The sequence below is a fragment of the Prunus avium genome, chromosome 8, assembly GCF_965620075.1.
Source record: "Prunus avium chromosome 8, drPruAviu1.hap1.1, whole genome shotgun sequence".
Lineage (NCBI taxonomy): Eukaryota > Viridiplantae > Streptophyta > Magnoliopsida > Rosales > Rosaceae > Prunus > Prunus avium.
Window position 1 is genome coordinate 27,472,341 of NC_142291.1, and position 15,115 is coordinate 27,487,455.

At 36.1% G+C, this 15,115-nt stretch overlaps 2 protein-coding genes across 3 annotated transcripts; both read left to right on the forward strand.

The window, feature by feature from the left end:
• Positions 1-1,348: 1,348 nt before the first annotated feature.
• LOC110768524 (diaminopimelate decarboxylase 1, chloroplastic) lies at positions 1,349-5,682 on the forward strand. The gene is made up of 8 exons (XM_021972278.2): positions 1,349-1,913; positions 2,128-2,302; positions 3,171-3,320; positions 3,771-3,932; positions 4,494-4,679; positions 5,014-5,136; positions 5,278-5,367; positions 5,465-5,682. The coding sequence occupies exons 1-8, from the start codon at positions 1,414-1,416 to the stop codon at positions 5,543-5,545; spliced, it is 1,467 nt and encodes a 488-aa protein (XP_021827970.1). The 5' UTR covers positions 1,349-1,413; the 3' UTR covers positions 5,546-5,682.
• A 3,469-nt stretch (positions 5,683-9,151) lies between these two features.
• LOC110768489 (bifunctional dihydrofolate reductase-thymidylate synthase) lies at positions 9,152-14,608 on the forward strand. Of its 2 annotated transcripts, XM_021972236.2 has the most exons (12): positions 9,155-9,397; positions 10,096-10,607; positions 10,684-11,083; positions 11,191-11,235; positions 11,438-11,503; positions 11,982-12,043; positions 12,121-12,195; positions 12,291-12,456; positions 12,537-12,660; positions 12,804-12,910; positions 13,044-13,228; positions 14,307-14,608. In XM_021972236.2, exons 2-11 carry the CDS (start codon positions 10,171-10,173, stop codon positions 13,152-13,154), a joined length of 1,593 nt encoding a protein of 530 aa, XP_021827928.1. In that variant the 5' UTR covers positions 9,155-9,397; positions 10,096-10,170; the 3' UTR covers positions 13,155-13,228; positions 14,307-14,608. The 2 variants fall into 2 exon arrangements, with proteins under 2 accessions (XP_088101456.1, XP_021827928.1); XM_088245330.1 differs by lacking the exons at positions 12,537-12,660; positions 14,307-14,608 and having other exon boundaries at positions 9,152-9,397; positions 13,044-13,204.
• Positions 14,609-15,115: the final 507 nt, after the last annotated feature.

Below are 15,115 nucleotides of genomic sequence, written 5' to 3' on the forward strand. Positions count from 1 at the left end.
AAAAATAAATAAATAAATTACACAAGCATCAAATAAAATTTTACTAGAAAATAAAGTTATAGCAGGTAGATAAAACAAGGATATGAGAGCGAAGAAATCGAATTATTTTAAAATAGTTATCAAAATTATTTAATAATATAACAGTTTTTTTTTTTTTTTTCACACAATGATCGACTAAGCAGTTTTTCTAATTTGACTAATTTTTTAATAATATTGTTGGGCGCTCGACGGGAGAATTTGAGCTTGGAACCTCTTTCAATTTTGAGATGAGAAATGCTAGAGACCAAAAGCTAAATTTAGATTTAACATAATTGCACATAACTTTTTTTGTGAGAAATTAATTCATCAAAATCCTAAAATAGTGAAAAGTCCAAAATATTATTGCAGCGTACCAACAACCTTTTTTTCTTCTTCATTAAACTGATATCAATTATTATTTGCTACCCATTGCTTTTATCATCTATATATATAAAGCAAAAGGCAGAGAATGGTGAAACATTCAAAATACCAGTCTATATATATAAAGCAAAAGGCAGAGAATGGTGTTTACCCTTGGTTAATGCAAACATTAAGAATTTGAATTATTAATTAAATGAGGATAATATGGTAAATTCACACTTTTTCATATTTAAAAAAATTAAAATTAAAAGAAAAATTGGACAATGGATCCTATTTTTATGGAAAACAACTACCCATTATCTTTTTTAATTCTAAAATAAAATTTAAATTTTAAAATAAAATATAAAAAAAGCCTCTCGCAGGCGCGGAAGCACGTGCAGAGAGGCTAGTTCTATTGACGCAAAAGAGAATTAATAATATTAAAAAGGTATCCCAATTTCTAATTACGAATAGACGAGAATGGTAGTAGAGGAAACATCATAATATGGTGAGAGGAGTCATGCTCAGTATCAACCACTTCAATTACCATCCATGAATCTCACCACTCGGACTGACCTTGAGAGCTCGAAAACGAAGTTTTTCCAATTGTTAAAAGTTTTGTGGTGTGTTACTATTTCAAATATAATACATTTTTTTGTTAGGTTCTCCAATTCGAAAATACTGCATTCTTTCTGTTTAAGTAAGAATTCTTGTTTTTTTTGCCAATGACAGTTTGATAGGCGTGTAAAATGTTCTCTTTAGGTTATTGTTTGTGTTGTGAATCGTGATGAATTATAGTTGCATATGTGTCAAAATGTGATTTAGATAGAGAATAAATGTCTTTTTTAGTATCCTTTTCAATTTTAATGAAATAAATTTGATGAGCTGTAATGTTTCTGTTCAACGTGCTCCTAATATTTTGCTGAAATTACTAAAAAGTTCAGAGCATGTTGCCCTTTTGTGTAGTGCCTTTTTCAGTTTAAAGCAGTTCTCAGTCTCACACACACACTCACTCTTCTTCCTCTTCGTTTCTCAATGGCGGCTACGCAGCTCCCTTACCAAACCTCATCATCATCCTTCTCCAAACCCCTAAAGCACCCTTTAACCCGAAACCCATTTTCCCAAAACCCCATTCTACCCCTCAGACCCGCCTCCCTTAAACCCCTGGTTCTCAGAGCCGTCGTCTCCCAAAACCCATCAAAATCCCTCACCCAAGACCCTCAAACGACCCCCTTTAAGCACTGCTTCTCCAAATCCTCAGATGGGTTTCTCTATTGTGAGGGCCTCAAGGTACAGGAAGTCATCGATTCGGTTGAGAGGCGGCCTTTCTACCTCTACAGCAAGCCACAGATCACTAGAAACGTCGAGGCCTATAAGGAGGCATTGGAGGGGTTGAGTTCTGTTATTGGGTATGCGATTAAAGCCAACAACAATTACAAGATATTGGAGCATCTGAGACAGTTGGGTTGTGGTGCTGTTCTGGTTAGTGGGAATGAGCTCAGGTTGGCCCTTCGAGCTGGGTTTGATCCCACTAAGTAAGATTCTACATACCCATCATTTGTTTCAATTTTTGTGTGTGAATAAAAGGTTTATTTGTGTTACATTATTTTTAGTATCAATGGCATCAATGGGATTTCAATCTGTCATCTAAATTATGGCTTGCTTTGTGATATGTTTACCTGTGTATGAATAATTGTGTGTTTGGGCTAAATGTGTTTTGAAAACGTGCTTGTACAATTGTTTGAACAGGTGCATTTTTAATGGGAATGGAAAGTTGTTGGAGGACTTGGTTTTGGCTGCCCAAGAAGGTGTTTTTATCAATGTTGATAGCGAGTTTGACTTGGAAAATATTGTTGCTGCTGCAAGAATTGCTGGAAAGAGGGTCAATGTTCTACTTCGGATTAATCCAGACGTAGACCCTCAGGTAATGATGATGATATTCATGAATCAGGGAAGTGCAGATGTTAGACATATGAGATGTTTAGTCTGGTCTTTAGAAAACTTAGGAAATAGAATCTTTAACTGAAAACCATTAGTTGGTCATTGTGATGCGTAAGCTAAAAGTCTATGATAGGAAGGTTCTCAATGCGTCTTAACTCTAGAATCATACTTGCCTGAATATTTTCAAGTTTTGGAATGTGCTTGATGCGTAATATGATTCATGGTATCAATACTTTTTGAGTAATTAAATTAATCAGGAAGCTGATAACAATTAGAATAACCACTTCAAAGAAATTAAAATATAACTAATACCGTTGCATTATTGCTTTATCATGTTAACTTTATAGAACAAGATTTTTAGCTTAAGTTCTTAACTACATAGCTAATAAACAGTGTTGTTGCCATGAGTGCATATTTTCACAATGATGCCACAACCATTATGGCATATTCGATTTTCCCCATATTCCAGCACTCTATTGCTCAGTTCTGAAGCTGGAGAGTTTGCCAACTACCAGGGTACTGCCTGGACATGGGACATCCGTTGCGAAAAATCTAAAAATATTAGGACATGTGCACCACATGTATTTAGGTTCAGATAGTTGTACTTTTGTGAACTTGGTGCCCTTTTTATTTCTTATTGTAAAAATGTAGACAGATCTTTGGCATGGGACACTACCATGCCTCATATATACTGCCCAGACCACCCTACCCCACCAGTTTCTCCAGCTCCAATAGCAAGTTCAGGCAGTTGTTGGAATATTATTGGAAAGTTATCCATACTGAAGCGCTTGACTGTTACATTGATCTTAAGCCATTTGTATATTGTTTTAATATTTGTGTTAATTTCTTAGGTTCATCCATATGTTGCCACTGGGAACAAGAACTCCAAATTCGGTATTAGAAATGAGAAGCTGCAATGGTTTTTGGATGCTGTGAAGGCACATCCAAATGAGCTAAAACTTGTTGGCGCCCATTGTCATCTTGGATCCACTATTACCAAGGTGTGCTGATTACTTGGTGTTCATATCCCTCTATATTATTATGTTTACTTGTAATATCCTTTCATATCCGTGCTTGTATGAGGTCATTCTGAACACTTTAAGAAAAACCATTATCAACGGGTTATTCTTAATAAAGAGTTCACACAGTTTTAAAACAGGAACCTTTACACAAGTTATAATTGTGTCTCAGTGTATAACTTGCCATTTTGTCTATTATAAATTCAGCTGGTAAGTCTTGGTTGGAAGACATTATTATCGGCCATTATTTTCTTCTTGTTCTGTTCAGTGTTGTTCACTTATGACTCTTCTTGTCTTCGTTTTCTGCTAGTATATGTTCATTTCTTGTCCTTATTGTTATGACAGATGTACACCAACTTCTCTTGTCACAAAATCTAAGTCTGTCTCTGTCTTTCTTTCTTTCTCTCTCCCTCTCTCTCTCTCTCTTACCAGGTGGATATATTTCGGGATGCTGCTGTTCTTATGGTTAAGTACATTGATGAAATCCGGTCTCAAGGTTTTGAAGTTGATTACTTAAATATTGGTGGGGGACTTGGGATAGATTACTATCATGCTGGTGCTGTACTTCCGACGCCCAGAGATCTTATTGACACTGTGAGTATGATCTCTTTTGAATCTTGTTTCCTGCTTAACTATGTAATTCATGTGTGCTTGAGTGATTTGATAACACATTAATTTAGTATTATAGAAAAGGAAGTTAGTAGCCCTGTAGTAGCACATGCATGATACAGTGCTCCTTGAAACCTACTAACTTTGTTCTGTCTTTGGGATGTTTGGATTTGGTTTATGGAGATTATATAAGTGCTATAAGGGATTGGGTCTCCATACCAAACTGTTCTTTTTAATTTTGTACAAAATCATCAATGTTCATACCAATGTACCAGGTCTAGTACTTTTTTTTTTGTTTTTTGAACCTTTTAGAATTTCTTTCAGATTTTCCTAGGATTGAGTAGTTGAGGCCTTTACTTTCTTGTGGGAATTGCAATGAAGCAAACTAACAGTTTTTGCTATCTTTGATTGATATAACATTTCACTGAACCTTTTTCAACAGTTATGTTTGTGGGAATTGTAATGAAATAAACTAACAGTTTTTCTATCTTTTGGTTGCTGTAACATTTCACTAAACTTTTATCGACATTGATGTTGAGGGTGTAGGTTCGCGACGTGGTCCAGTCACAGGGTCTAAATCTTATCATTGAACCTGGGAGATCACTTATTGCAAATTCTTGCTGCTTGGTCAATCGAGTAACAGGTGTCAAAACAAATGGCACCAAAAACTTTATCGTGATCGATGGAAGCATGGCTGAACTCATTCGCCCAAGTCTGTATGATGCTTATCAAGTAAGTTTTCAAGTTCAGTCAACTGCTAGTCTGCTTTTGATGTGAAATTCATTAATGTTAACTGGAGATGACAGACATTCAAATTTTTTTCCCTTGTGAGAGAAAATAAAAGTAATCCGTGATGTAGACTCTTGGATCTTATTGTGTCTGTGGTATGCATGTAAATAATTCTTTTATCACTAAGATTTGATCTGTCTCCCTTTTTTCACTTTGCTATAAAAACTGTTATAATTTTTTCCAAAGAAAAATGTTCATCAGCTTTGTTTCATTTCTCTAGGAATTGCCCTCTTGTTTTTGGTTTGGATCTCATTGACTTGTGGGCATTTGATTGCAGCATATAGAGCTGGTTTCTCCTGCTCCACCTGGTGCTGAGATTTCTACTTTTGATGTGGTTGGCCCTGTTTGTGAGTCTGCAGATTTCTTAGGGAAGGATAGAGAACTTCCAACTCCACCCAAGGTAATGTGTAAACTTGTTATGGGAGGGTCACAGCTATAATCTATTATAGCAAATGTTAATGATCTTCTCAAATCTGTTCTGGAGGTTTCCTTCTTTATGGATTTTGGTGCTTGATTTCTGAACTAGATTTTCCCATTTCAGGGAGCTGGTCTGGTTGTTCATGATGCAGGCGCTTACTGCATGAGCATGGCTTCAACTTACAATCTTAAAATGCGACCTCCAGAATATTGGGTATGAAATTGTGATTGCCAACTATCCCTACACCCTGACACCAACATCTATGCTCTTTCCAGGAACTTATTTCTCATTGTTTTCACAATGTTTTCAGGTTGAAGAAGATGGATCAGTGGCCAAGATCCGACATGCAGAGACATTTGAGGATCATATGCGATTCTTTGACGGTCTTTGATTGCGTGACCTTGATTAGTTAGAGCCAGTTAAAGAGGCCATAATTTTTCTTATGTTTGTTGTAACATTGGAACCTTTGTATTTGGATATGAAGTTAGCTCTTTAATATAAGTTGTACCACCGTATTTTGTTTGTTCACTCGAAACAAAATTTATGGCATTTCCAGTTGCAGAACCATGTTGCATATGGAGATATTTGCAGCTCATACCAATGAGTTTGATGGTCCAGGAAGCTCCAAGCATATCATCTTCTTGTGTCGCACGACCTCCTTTTCAGGGGTATTTCAGACTTTTCCGGCATGTCATCTTGTGAGTTGTCAACAATTATGCGCTTTTACACATCAGGATGTAGAAAACTTACATCATTACTAGTGTTATCAGATAGATTTATATTCCAATCTATGATGGGAAATGGATTTGATCAAAGATAATCCAATTTTTTTTTTAAAGTGCAAGCAATTGGAGGCGGGGTTTACACAAATATTCATTGGGTGCTTGAGTTTCGAACCTTCGCCTACATGGATGAAGGTGGAAGATCTGAACCAATTGAGGTATACTCCACTGGTAATCTCACCTTTCCCCCCCCCCCTCCTTGAAAGAAATGCAACACAACACAACCACTGCAGGCCGAGTCAAAACTCTGCCAATTGGGTGACGTTTTTCCTTTTGTTTTCTATAATACAAATGATATTAGAAGAAGGAGAATTCAACACAAAACTTCAAGTGCGTGTGCGATTGTTTATGGATATGGATATATGGAATGAGATTCGTTTTACTTTATCAAAACAACAAATTTAAGTAGATAAATTAGCACAAAAGACAAAACTAAAACAGACAAAAACTACACCAACAACTATTACGGTCATATCATAAAATTAAAACTTCATTGAGTTCCAAGTTTCTTTTTTATATAGAGCAAGCTTTTTTTGAGCTTTTTCTTTCTTCATGTGAAGTTTTAGACACGGCAATATTCCCACCAAGAAGTATGTGGTTCCCTCCAATGTATTTGGGTGGAGTTAGAGCAATTGTTCTCTTTTGCAATATTCTATGAGAATCATTTAAACTCTTTAATTCCGCAATTGTTGACTCTAATGAGTCACTACTTCCGCAATTGCAGACTTTAATCAGGTAAGGTTCTTGATAGATAACACACACACACACCCTCCTCCCTTCTTTTCAATTATGGAGCAAGCATATTCCAATGAATGGATCACTTCCAAAGTAGTGAAAGGGCTTGAATAGGGTTCAATTTTAACAACTACTTTTTTTTTTCCATGAAATGTAGAAGGTTAAAATCGACATAAGAAAGCATATGTACGCAAAAACATTTCGAAAATTCTGAAATTAAGTAATTCTTTTTCTACGTAACAATTTCTTTCATATGTTTTATTTATTTATTAGAGAGTTTTACGTTTTACGTTTTCTTTCATTAAAAAAAAAAGAAGCTCAAGTAGTAAAACACTTACTCCATCACGCATTCTTTGAGTTTCAGTCTCACCCTCGTCTACCTTTAAAAAAAAAAAAAAAAAAGGACTAATTTTATCTTCTTTCAATCCAAAGTCATCCAATGAATGCCATAGATTGAACAAATAAATAAATCCATGCCTATGCAAATCTTCCAAAAAGAAAAGGTCAGATTCTTGTGTTTTCGGACCAAACTAGGTCATTTTTCCAAGTGCAATATAAAATTCAGCAAAGAAAATCATATCTCAATAAAAAAAATAATTGTATGCATGCAACATAGACAATTTGCCATCTTGTTTATTATTTTATTATTATCCAAAAATATTAAAACTAAAAAATATAGCACGAGAAGTAATTGAGATGTCCAAGTAACAACTAATTATGATTAATTACCCTAAAAGCTATAGGACGCTGACAGGACATTTGGATTAGATGCCAAGTGGACGGCTGTGATGTACTATGCAAATGTGAGGTGGACATGTGTCATGATCCTAGAGGCTGTTATAGATTTCCCGCCTTCCAGCCGTACGGAGCACACGGCTTTGGATGTGCGTTGGGCCGTTAGTATCGAGATGGTGCTTATGTTTATTGGTTAATCGTGGAATCTCCTAATTACCCTCAGCTTTTGCATATAATAACCAGAGTACCCTTTTCTCTGTAAAAGGACTTTGCTTTTCATTTTTTTGTCGGTCATGATCATGAGAATTTGTTCATCATTATGCTCAATCTGAAGCGGGTTTTGCCCTTCTGTGGCGTCCATGGGGTAGAAGAGATGAAAATGCTAGTTCAAAATGGGAACTATTTAGTTATTACAAGAAGGAATAATTGTTATATATACAGATTTTACATACATCAACGGTTGACAGTCACTCACGCGTGCATGAACGATTGTCAAAACGAACTACTAAAAAACGAATCAACATTTTTTCACATCTCATTATAACTTAATTGGGTCATTGAGCTACATAATTAGAAATGCATATTTTTTTCTCATAAAATTTTCATGTTTGTTTTGGTCGACCTTTGGTCCTAAATCTTTCATACAAAAGGTCAAAGAAGCTCTCCTAGTCCTAGCCGCGTTAACAAACAATCTATTTAGGGTGTTTATGTCTAAGTGGTGTCTAATGCAACCCTAAAGAAACCAATTAGAATAAACAAGAAAAGTGCAATACACGAAGAAAGAGCAAAGTAGCATATTAAGACAATATTTGGTGAAAATTGGGTTTCAATATAAAAATGACATACATATGTTTGAAAAGTATCAATCTCCTATAACCATTTTCAAGTGTCACGTTTTGCCTATCAAAGATGAAATTTCATTACATTATTAAACCAATAATTTAAAGAAATGAGATACAAGCTTATTAAATTTAACACTCTCTTGTCTAATAATTTGACATTTAGGTTATCATAATGTGAGTTTAGACAAAAAAATTAAATAAGAATCAACATGAAATCCTTCGAGTTAGTCCAAGTGGTGATGAAGTATGGGATACCATGTTATGATTTTGATAAATAAAGGGTTTGATTCTCTCCAATATAAAAACAAACTACCATGACACGCCAAACTAACAAGTGAAAGTTTTCAAATAACCAAAATTTCTTTTGAGTACCAAGGAAAACTCTATCATGATCGCTGACCACTATCCAATAAACATGATACTTAAGATAAACCTAAAATACAAGCAACTAGTTTGCACATGGCGTGATAAACTAATGTTTAAGTATTCTTGTACTGCTAAGAATTCGAACATAAACTATCTGATTTTATAGTCCGTCTAACACTTGCCCTCCTATTGGTTGAATGAAATGTTTCTATTTCATACATTAGAAGTGATCATACGTACCCCTTAACCTATCGTAATTCTAATCCTTTTGTGGACCTTTATCAGTGCTTAGGCTAATCTCAAAGGCTTTGGTTCCTTAAATTTTCCTTAATAAAAATTATATATAAATGAAAAGTTGGTGCAATGCAATGTGAGCAAAAATGTAGAAAAGCAGGGGCATTTGAGTACGCACACCCACCTCAACCACTCAGACCTTGGCGGAACTCCGCGTCAACTGTGCTTTTGGATTTCTTCGTGTACATGTCAGCCAGCCGCTGTGTTGGAATTATTTTATTTTATTTTTCTCTTTCTCTCTCTCTCTCTTCCCCACCTTTTTATATTTTCTCTCTTATTTTTTTCCTCTTCTCAGAGGGAGAGAAGAAGAGAAAAAGGATTGAAAGCGAAGAAAGCGGTTTCAGCCCTTCGCTCCTTGTGTTTTCTTACTCTCTCCATTTCGCTCTCACTGCTTCGCTCGCAAAACCCTAATTCTCACTCAAATTTTCTCCATCTTTCTGCCACTCTTGGCTCCCACAACTCAAGATTTCGCTCTTCGGTTTGAGATCGGTCAGTTGCTTCTCCCATTTCAACCTTCTCTTTTCAATTGTTTTTTTACTTGTCTTATTATTTATTTATTTTATTGTAATTGTGTTTTTGGGGAGGATCTATTACTTTATGCTTCATTTCTGGTAGATTGGTGCTGGTTAACTTCTTTTTCCCAATTTTCTCATCATCAGGATTTGTAACTATTTGAAAATCATTGCATTTATGTAATTCTTGGACTAAAATTTTACTGGGTCTGATTAGAATTTTGCTCTAATTATTTTTTAAATTGCGTGCAAATTTTACTATCAATCATTACTTGTTATTGATTTTTTCTTTTTTAAAGCACAGATTTTGACACTGGACTTGAGCTTCATACTGTATGTTACTCAAGATAATCTTATAAACTGAGTGTCTTGCACAGATTGATGTCTAGGTCGGCAATAATGGTGGTATCTGTTTTACTAGCAACCCATATCTCAGTTTGTGGCTTCTAATAATTTATAGCTAAATAGTTAGTTGAATTTGGTGGGTTTCCCTTTACATGCCCCAATTGTTTGAAACTAGATGATAACTTACGATGTATTCATTGATCTTATCTTATGCACTTTCGCTGATCTCTTTTGCTGTTTTGTTTCTCATTCATAGATTATATGCTCGTATCTGCTCTTTAATCCTTTGTTTTCTTTGTTGATTTATAACATATTTATGTTACATTGTAGGGTTTACCGCACTTCCACAAAAATTGGCTGTGCGGTCCTCGTTTTAGGCTGTTATCTTTGAGTTTGTTTCAGTCTATGGGTTCTACTATGGCTGGTGAGTTGTTGGTGAGCGCCAATGGCAATGGTAACACCCAGCCTAATCCACAAAGGACTTACCAAGTTGTTGTGGCTGCGACCCGAGAAATGGGTATTGGAAAGGATGGGAAACTACCTTGGAGATTGCCCTCTGATCTCAAGTTCTTTAAAGAAGTCACTGTGACCACATCAGATCCCGGAAAAAAAAATGCGGTTGTTATGGGTAGAAAAACATGGGAGAGCATTCCCCCTGAGCATCGACCTCTACCTGGTCGCCTTAATGTTGTTCTGACTCGTTCTGGGAGTTTTGATATTGCTACTGCAGAGAATGTTGTGATATGTGGAAGCATGGCATCTGCTTTGGAATTGTTAGCTGCTTCTCCTTATTGTCTGTCAATTGACAAAGTCTTTATCATAGGGGGTGGCCAGATACTAAGGTGTGACTTTGTTGTTTGGTTCTATATTGCTAACTGTGTTTTTCTTTATTTCTTTTATTAACATTTCTGTATCCAGGGAAGCTCTCAATGCGCCTGGCTGTGATGCCATTCACATTACAGAAATAGAGACAAACATTGAATGTGACACTTTTATCCCTGCAATTGATTCCTCTGTATTTCAGCCGTGGTATTCATCCTTTCCCAAGGTGGAAAATAGCATTCGCCATTCCTTCACAACTTATGTTCGTGTAAGGAGTTCTGCAGTTGAATCCCTTTGTCAAAACAATGATCTGATCTCTAGTAGTAAGTCAGATTCCGTTAAGTGTGAGGTAAAGAATTTCTCTTTGCTGCCCAAGATGATTTTTGAAAAACATGAAGAGCACATTTATCTAAGTCTGGTTCGAGAAATCCTCTCAGATGGCACTTCTAAGGATGATAGGACAGGGACTGGTACTTTATCAAAATTTGGTTGCCAGGTAATCTCAAGCTAAGTTTTTGAGAAATTACTGTTATGTTTCATTTAGCATTCTCTTGATTAAAAGCGGATAAGTGATGTTTGCTAATTTTCTTCGTATCTCCACAGATGCGGTTCAATCTGCGCAGAACTTTTCCTCTTCTGACAACCAAGGTATGCGTATGCTCAGATTTGTTCTTTTACATATGTGTTGCTTTTATCTTTCTTAATTTTGATAGGTATACCAATTTTCTCTCTTGGCAAGAGGTTCAATTGTTAGAGACTTGAGTTTTTATTTATTATTTATTATTATTATTTTTTATAAATCCATTTCAGTACATAAACTGACATACATTGTGGTCATTTGGTCCAATAGAAAGTATTTTGGCGAGGGGTTGTTGAAGAACTTCTGTGGTTCATCAGTGGTTCAACAAATGCCAAGGTATTACAATTTCGATGAACGTTTTAACTCATATGTATGCTTTCCTTGTTTCATAATCTTTACATCACAACGGGACTACAGTTGAACAAGTTGAGTTTCCGCTTGTTGAAAAGTTGATTTGTTTATCCAAAGTTAAGCATTTGAAATTTGTGTTTCTGTTTTCTCCACAGTACATTGATAAAAAGTGATGACTTGTTCTGATGTTTTCAGTAGGACCATTGCTTTGAAAATGTGTATAATTTTGTGAAGTAAGAGCAGTTGAAAGGGACCATTTTGGAAGTTTCTTACATTTAAAAATATGTTCTCATTTTCACTTTATGAGTTCTATTTATATTTTAACTTTCCATGAGTATGAGACCATACTTACCTTGCTGGCTTGTAAAAGACATAAACGCCACTGATTTCCTGTTTCTGAAAGAGAAGTTTATGACAAGAAGTAGGTTCTTCTATTTTGTGCTTATATTTGATTTGTTGGCAGGTCCTTCAGGAGAAAGGCATTCACATATGGGATGGAAATGCTTCTAGAGACTACCTTGACAGGCAAGTATTAGACTTCCCAAATGTGTGATGAGTTCCAGGTTTCATGCTGTTCTAAGTGATTTTTGTATCCACTTCAGTGTTGGTTTAACTGACAAGGAAGAGGGTGACTTGGGACCAGTATATGGGTTCCAGTGGCGACACTTTGGTGCTAGGTTAGTGTACTTCAGTTTAAGTTCAGCGTCTAGATTTTTACTTTTATCTAAAAAAGTCTAGCTTCGGATTCACCTATTTCTCTTCCATATTACAGGTATACTGACATGAATGCTGACTACACTGGCCAAGGATTTGATCAGTTGTTAGATGTTATTGACAAGATTAAAATTAATCCAGATGATCGGCGGATTATACTCTCGGCCTGGAATCCTTCTGATCTCAAATTGATGGCACTCCCACCTTGCCACATGTTTGCTCAGGTTTGTCTTGAGATGGTACATCTTTTGTTTCTTTATCATATGTCTTTTGTTTTACTACATCCTTATATTTCTCTTTGCAGTTCTACGTAGCCAATGGAGAGTTGTCATGTCAAATGTATCAGCGTTCTGCTGACATTGGCCTGGGTGTGCCATTTAATATTGCATCATATGCTCTTCTGACATGCATGATTGCTCATGTTTGTGGTATGCATTCTAAAGATAGTTTTATCAGTTATTGGATAGATCATTTTAGCTGGGACCTTTGTGTCATTGGCTATCTAATGGATTTAAGAACCTTAATGTTGCGTTTTTAGAGTCTGTCTTTAATAGACTTTTATCTTGTGCAGATCTTGTTCCAGGTGATTTCATTCATGTTTTAGGGGATGCTCATGTTTACCGCACTCACATCAGGCCTTTGCAGGAGCAGCTTGAGAAATTGCCCAAGCCTTTTCCAGTAAGTTTTATGATGTTACATAAATGATCTTGTTTTTGGTTTTGAAAGTGTACTCATTTCTCCCCTTCCTCTCTCATTTCTACCTGTTATATGCACTGACCAGTTACAACTGCTTACCTCTATTTTAATGCAGATTTTGAAGATCAATCCCGAGAAAAAGAATATAGATTCTTTTGTAGCGGCTGATTTCGAACTGATAGGTTATGATCCTCATCAGAAGATAGAAATGAAAATGGCCGTATAGGGCTCTCTCAAATTTTCAGTAGAGAGCTCAGAGACTTATCTTTATTTCTAGGCGAAGCTGCTGTTAGTTTCGAGGCAAGTACATGATTTTACATTTTCTATTTTGTTTCTGCTGACGAGTCTAACCCTGCTTATGCCTCAAATTGTTACTTTACGATTTTAAATTAGTTTGCATAGCATGCGGTTGAGATTTCCTTGGGCTGTAGAGTTTACATATGCATCTCTGCCCATCAAGTTGGTTAGCAGATTCCGTGATTATCTGTATAGTTATTGTTGTATTAAAGAATTCATGGTGTACATTATTGGGGTGTGAAAACGCAGGAGTTGTGTACCTTATGATCTGTCGACCGAGAATATTTGATTTAGAATTTTATAAGAAAAGCTTCTAGTTTCATAAACAAACCAAAAATTAGGAACGAAATGAAAAAGGGTAGCCCTCTTCATAACATGAGTGATAGAAAGAGTGCTAATTAGATAATTCTGTAAATCTTAAGAAAGGCTTGTCCTGCTTCAGGGAAATAAATGAGAGTCGTTTTATGTGCTCTGTTCTCTCTTTTGTTGAGTCATCGGTACTGCTCTCGCCCTTGTGGAGTTTTGCCGAAGCAGCTGCTCCCATCTGATTGGGATGATGTTTTTTTTTTCACTCGTTCGGCGTTTTGCTTTTTTGTCTAGCCTTATCTGGCTTTAGTTGGATGGGTCTAATAAGGGTGGATTGGGGAACTGGCCTGTGTACTGTTTTGATTGAGGGTGAAATGGGTCATTATAATCCCTCATTATAGCCTCATCAGTTCTCTTGGAGAGGCTAGAATGAGGAGGTTGAGTGAGGAGGTTATTTGAGGAGGTGAAATCTCACCATCAACAACTAAAAACAAAGTACATGGGGGGGTGAGATGGGCCTCCTCAAATAGCCTCCTCACTATAAACCCTCATTATAGAAGCTCCCCAGTTCTCTGGCTGGTGGGTTCTTGGTCTTGTTTTTTCTTTGGGCCTGTTTGACTTTGGACTTGCTACCCCTTTTGGACCCACTTTGCTTTCGGGCTTTTTGTGAAGGACAGTTCTGCAAGTTTGAACCAGATTTTAGTGTACAATTTAATTACCTAATCCTCAAATTAAACATTCTGTGAGACTGAAACCTTTATATATCATGTTTCAGGGGCGGGATCTGAAGGTTCATGGTGATGTAGAGTTTCAATACAGATGAATAAATGCTAGGTTGGATATAGTTGAAGCTTTGCATTTGTAGTAATTTGGAATCCTTTAGTTCCACAATACACATGGTGGTTCCAAGGTGATTTAGGATACTTTGTATTTTTGGCTTCCCAGCTTTTTTGAGCTTGCTTTGTCACTTTGCGGTTGATACGAACGCATCACTTTATTTTCTTAATTACTACAAATACTATGGTGTACTGTTATAAGAAAATGGAGTTGGATCACGTTACTTCTTTTGGTGTTGTATATTTGGTGGATTTTTTTTCATCAAGTTTTCGCTTGTTTTGTTTTTGAAAGACCAGTTTTATTTTGGCTTCGCCGCTGCCGCTGCCGTTGTCCGAGCTTGTGATGTGCTTGGTATAGGATGGATGCCATTGACATTGATAAAATTGAACTATTAGGACTGCACAGAAAAATTGTCCAAATATAGGTTTTGTAGACCTTCGGATTCACAACTAAGAATTCTCCACTTATATGTTTGTTCAGAAATAAATGTGCCTTGAATAGACTCAATATTCTTGAGTAAATCTATCCATTGTATTTGGTGCCACCTGTTATACAAAACAAATCAAAAGAAAGTAGGGCTCGTTCCAATAAGGCCTTAAAAAACTATTGGTAACATAAATTACCTCAATCGAATTGAACATGTTTGCAGTTTCAAATTTTGTATCCTGCGTGTGATCTGATGACAATTTTATTTGTCACCAGAAGAAAAAACCTTTTTGCTGATTCGCATTTTTCTTAGTCCAATTC